The 6,000-nt window shown below is 32.7% G+C and overlaps 1 protein-coding gene across 1 annotated transcript; it reads left to right on the top strand.

Annotated features, from left to right (window-relative positions):
* The first annotated feature begins 672 nt into the window (after positions 1-672).
* On the top strand, positions 673-5,729 carry LOC131945979 (uncharacterized). Its single transcript, XM_059306611.1, has 6 exons — positions 673-691; positions 2,629-2,903; positions 3,499-3,610; positions 4,196-4,404; positions 4,677-4,830; positions 5,217-5,729. Exons 2-6 carry the CDS (start codon positions 2,656-2,658, stop codon positions 5,607-5,609), a joined length of 1,116 nt encoding a protein of 371 aa, XP_059162594.1. The 5' UTR covers positions 673-691; positions 2,629-2,655; the 3' UTR covers positions 5,610-5,729.
* Positions 5,730-6,000: the final 271 nt, after the last annotated feature.

Genomic DNA, 6,000 nt, shown 5'->3' with positions numbered 1-6,000 from the left:
TCAATTAATGATTAATAAGAATTAATCCACCTGTATTAATAACTGACGAATACAGATAACTATCTTTACTATTAACTGTGTACACTTTAAAGCTATCATCCGGGGGGGGGGGGGGGGGGGGAGGGGGGTGACATCAACTGCAGAATTTAGAGAGGAATAACTGCTTCTTGAGTATTTTGAATAGCTGATAAGTCAATAACGACAATAGAGGGGGTGACACCAAAATCTAATGACACGTTGAAAACGATGGTTTTTTTTCCCCCACGTGAATAATGAATTAATCGGTAGATTATACGCAGAAATTAGCGCTATTATGCAGGGAGGCGAATGTCACTTATTGCAACTACATATATTGGACTATGTAGACCTTTTCGGGGGAGGGGGGGGGGCACACCATGATGTCCCGCACCGGGTGACACCCGACTTCGCGACTCCACTGGGGGGCATAGATTAAACTATATAGGACCTATTTTCCATATAGACCTAGATATCTAAATTACTTTTTCAAATTCGTCATTGGGCGGGAGGGGGTGGGGACGGGGTGGACTGGCGTTACATTTTACTAGTTTCTGCTAGGATTTAGAGTACTAGCCCAACATTTTATAATATTTAATCATTAGAATCTAATGCTAGTCTATTTTTTTAAACTCTTCAATAAAAGATCAACCAGATTTCTACAAATCTACCGGGTGTTTGTTTACTCTTCAATATTATTCTTGTTTTAGAAATATTAATAATGTTAAAAAAAAAGTCTGCTTTAGAATATTTAGAGTTTAATTCTAGATCTAGATCTAGATCTAGAAATCTAGATTTATCTGGACTAGATCTAAATCTAGATCTAGTGACTAGTCTTAACTAGAAGATCTAAAAATCTAATAAATCAGAGAACCTAACTGAGTAACATAAACACTAGGACTATATCTAGATCTAGAATGATTAGAATCTCTCTAGATTCTAGTTCTAGATCTAGATCTAGATCTATAAAAAAATCTAGAATCTAGTAGATTTTCGATCTTAGAATATTATTTACTTATTTAGAATAAAATCGGTAATCTAAAAAATCTATCGTTTTAGGAATTTTAGGTAGATTCCAGAATCTAGATCTAGAGTCTAGAAGAGTCTAGTCTAGACTAGACTTCACTACTCACTAGCCTCTATTTAGAAATTTAGATCTAGATTCTAGATCTATATCTATAGTTCTAGAAATCAAGACTGTACTACTACTACTACAGTACTAGTAAACTAGACAAATGGTCATTTGAGGCTTTAGACTTTAGGACGGTTAGGTTGATAGAGTCTTGTCAGAAGATATTTAATATTTATTATTTCGAGTCGTTCCTTTGAATCCCGGTCAGAATGTCCCCCTGGTGTAGCCTCAACCAACCGGCGGGCTTTTTGCATTGGCATTGAGTTAAATAAATATAAACTCGCAACAGTAATATAAACAATCTTCTTTCAGTCCATCAGGCCACATACCATGCACGCACAATGTTGTGTGTCGTGCCTTAACCAAAACTACACATAAAAATAAAATGGCTTATTAGGCCCTTTTTAGCTCCAAAAAATGCATCGTGTGATGTCAGCTACCAACCAAAACTCTGAGAAAGCGCGTGTTTTGATGTTTTGATTGGTTGTTGGCGGGGGTGGCGTAAAATGTCTACCGCCCAATTTATATAGAAAATATATACTTCTACCAGTGTCTTCCTCCCCGGGAGAATTAGTCCACGCCCCCTCCCCTCTTGGAGAAAAAGTTTTAAAGAATTTAAAGAAACACTTGTCAGATTTTTAGATCATACAGACTAATGTAAGACCCTACTTTTAGTCAATAATAATGATGTCATTGATAATAAAGACAGTAACATTACTGTCTAATTTATTTGTCTAATCTTAAAATTGGTCTGAATTTAAATAGAAAAATATACTTTTACCATGTATAAGTATTATATCAAATTTGTTCTGTAGCAACTTTTCAGCGATTTCCGGCAACCCGAAGTGGAACTTATTCTACTGTCAATTTTTCAAAAGCGTATAACTTGAGTACTGTTTCTGATTGATAAATGAAATTTCACATGTAAGTAAGAGATTTAATTCTCTGCCTTCTTTCAAATTTTGAGTAATTTTCGTTGTCTGGAAGTACTAATTTACATGATTTCCGATTTCGCAAAAATCAAATATGAATTTATAAAGTACTATTATTTTGCACTATTATACAGATATTGTTGGCGTTTACATGGTGCGTGCAATTCTTTTTTTCTACAAGATTCTATTCTATTTATACAAGTTTAAGTAATTAAAAATGGATTAAAAATCATGTCTATTCCGAGTCGCGATCCACCCTACCGTTATAATTATATAAGAATATTTGAGAAAGTTAAAGGGAGATCACTCCCGCTTTATTTAAGTCTTAGTGAAGTAATAGTTCAAGTACTTAACAGCAGCGTTTTAAGCCCTCGCAAGAAATAAAAACAAAGCTGATATTATATTTATCTCTCTTTAGACTAATATTTTAATAATTAAAAAAAAAAAAAACCCCAGTTTTGTGCTTTGACAAAATTCTATAAAAACTGCATAAAAACTTTCTAATCACTCAAATGGTATTTTAATTCAATACTGTATATTTTTTTTTAGACCAGTTGCAAGAAAACAGCCAGTGCCATGGATAACACCCTAGGCATTGGTGCTCACTTTGATTCATTTGATGCTTTTCAAACAGCCCTGCAACAGTATGAGGACACACACTTTGTGCAATTCGCCAGGTCCAGCTCACAAACAGTTGCCAAAGCCCAAGCCTCAGCCTTGATTAAAACGTTCAACCCCAAACTGACATTCGCTAAAGTTTGTTACACGTGTATATTTGGACCTAAAAAAGAGCCTTCTACTTCTACCGGACTGCGTGCTTCAAAGTAAATAAAAACAGTTGAGCCATCTATGTTTGCCACTTTGTAAATACAGTACTGTAGTGATTATTTCTGTGTGGTAATGCTAGGGTTAGTGTAGTAATTCTAATACCAACAAAAATTACTTCCTAAATATTTTAAGTTAAAGATATCTGTGTAGCCATATTGAAAATTAGAGTTCTGCTTCATAGAATTTTAAAGAGTGCATTAAAACATGTAAGTTGATCCTTTCAGTTGGCAGTTTTTTAGACAATGAAAAGTGATGCATTTATTTATGACATTTATAGTACTGCAAATGTTGTTTGTAGCTAGCCTTTTTAAAACTATGCTTGTAATTGCCAGAGAATCTTTTTCTCCAAGTTATCCCAAACCAAAACTCAACTAACTAAGCATGCCCACTGCCACCTCCTAATGAAAAAGAAGTTAAATAAATGTCTAAAAGAAACACTGGTTGTAGGTGCAAGCATGGTGATTTCCTTACTTAATATATAATGATTTTATTTCTTCTTATAAAAAAAACTTTTCTCATCCTCATTTCTTAGGTGTATTATAAGTGTATGATTTCATTTTACTGATTTATTGTTGATATTAAAATATTTAGTTCTCGGAAACTAGATTGTCCTGTTCGACTACGTTTGGGTGCTACTAAAGATGGTCAGCAGCTGGTTATTAAAGAGAGTGTATTGGACATTCACAATCATGAAATTTCAGAGGTAAAAAAAATATTGGCGGTATGTTTTTTCCAATACATATTATAATGTAGGCTTATCAAAAAGTTTTCAACATCATTTAATTAGTAACCTGTTTAATATATTTGTTTGCAACTTTTACATTTTTATTATATTCTTTGAGACAAATCTTTTATAATAGGTAACACCAAAATAAGTATTAGTTAAATTATTTAAATTTTACTTTATTTTTAGTTAGGCCAAAATCACCCATTTGGTTTTATAAGGCACTACCAATAAAAACTTTTATCAAGTTGCCAATTGATTTTTTATAGTAAAGTACCCCTTTAAGACCTTGGGCAGAAGAGTCAGAACTAGCATGTGTCTTGACCTCGGCGCTTGAAAGGATGGTGTAGTCAGCACTATGCCCAGCTGCTTTTATTTTCCCTAACATGAGTCAGTTACCCATCAGAGCTGGGTGGACTCAAGGATCCAAGATCAGAACTTGGTCCTTCAGACTAGCAATCAAGCGCTGAACCACTCAAAAAGACATACAATGGTTTTAATTTATTGGACATTACTTTTTTAAAATTTTGTTTTAAAATTGTGTATGTTTTCAAAATAATTCAGGAACTCTACAAATCTTTCTCACGGCAAAAGAGGTTGGATAAAGAAACAGAGATTGAAGTTTTTCATTTTATTAACAGCCAAGTAGACAAACGATTAGCCAGAATGGTTATCAGAGAAAAAATTAGGAAAGAAACTGGGAAATCTTTATCTTTAAAAGATATTTTAAATATCGAATATCGAGTTGGTAAAAATCTCAAGTGCAAAATAGAGTGAGTTATTTTTCTAAACTTTTAATTTTCTCACAATTTCTGTCTGTCATTTTTAAATTTTTTTTTTATTTTTTATCTGCATTTAACAGTTAGTTTATTATTATAAAGTATTTTTACAGTTGTATTATAAAGCCTGATTTTCTTTAAAAAAATTAACCCAAATTTGATCAGGTTCAATACAAGATTTTATTTACCCTTAGTCTGTATAAATTGCTACTCATATCTAAAACAGCAATTATAGCAGTAATTTTTTTCTTTGTGACTTCACGTAGACCAGGATTATGTACTGCTACCAGTCCTATAGACTGCACAGTGCAGCCAGAAGATGAAAACAATGCTGTGGATAGAATACATCAAGCTCAAGGAGAATGCAATGGCACATACAAAGGTTCTAAAAAAGCTGGCAAGTACAGAAGCAGAAAGATAGTAAGTAAATATCTAGCTGTTCTTGGAGAATAATTAAGGCAAATACAGAGATTAGCTGTGACTGAGTATGATAATTTAAATTGACAATCCTGATCATGATACTTCCATCAAATCTATTACTGAATTTAAGAAAAGAATTGTTGGTTTAGCAGTGAGTACTATTAAAAGTTCCAGTAAAAAAAGAATTTTTAATCATAATGAGTTTACAATGTTTAAAGTTTCGGTAAAGAAAGAATTTTTTAATCATAACAAGTCGTACAGTGCTTCAGTTTGTTTTTAACCACTTCTCTCTTAAGTAAACCATTTATCTCAAAACTAAACTACCTCTTTCTAAGCTGCTTTTAACAGATGTATTTATAATACTGTCGATACTTTTTCTCTGCCAGATTCCCAGAGTCAAACTACCTTATTGCCAAACGGAACTGATAACTAACTTCAACGGTTCTGGAGACGCAGCTGAAAATGGAGTAGACCTCCACTCTTATAAAAACAATGTCAATATCATGTCAATACAGGATATTGAAGAGCTAGAAGCACAACATATTCCATCAATAATTGTTTCGGAGAAATGTGTGAACCAACTAACAGAGGCACCAAAAGCCAAGAAAAGGAAGTTATGTGCCCATTGTTGTGAAGGGACAAGTTCTAAAGAACTAGTCGACACAGCTAATAAAAAACTAGCCATAAAAAAAGAACTATTAGAAGTGGAAAAGCAAAAACTGAAAGTTTTTCAGAAAATGGTTAAAAAACTAGATTTAATACTTGAAAAACTTAACTGAAAGCTACTTATATGTAAATTTTATTGTAATTTATTGTTATTAAAGGTTTATTTTAAATTCATCCATTTTATTGAAAAATTATGTTAAGAATGATGCTGAATAAACAACTAACGTAACTTACTTGATCTCTAATTCGTTGTATTTTTAGCATTCTGCTGCCCTTTACTTGAACTTGGTTTATCGCCTTACATTAAGTACTGGATATGATTTTAAAATGTTTTATTTATCATCTTACGTAAATATAATTTGCATGAATGAATCTGCATTGTGTTGGGGTGATAGCTAGATTAAAATGAATTAGCTTAGAAAAGAGTGCTAAAAATTGAAACCCATTGTTCTCTTTCATTAATTTGATCAGTAGGATTTTCTTGAAAGGCCTTTGCCACTGTTA

Source organism: Physella acuta, unplaced genomic scaffold (assembly GCF_028476545.2).
Source record: "Physella acuta isolate Inbredline_101_S28 unplaced genomic scaffold, ASM2847654v3 ptg000542l, whole genome shotgun sequence".
NCBI classification, from domain to species: Eukaryota; Metazoa; Mollusca; class Gastropoda; family Physidae; genus Physella; species Physella acuta.
This window is presented reverse-complemented; position numbering and strand designations above follow the sequence as displayed.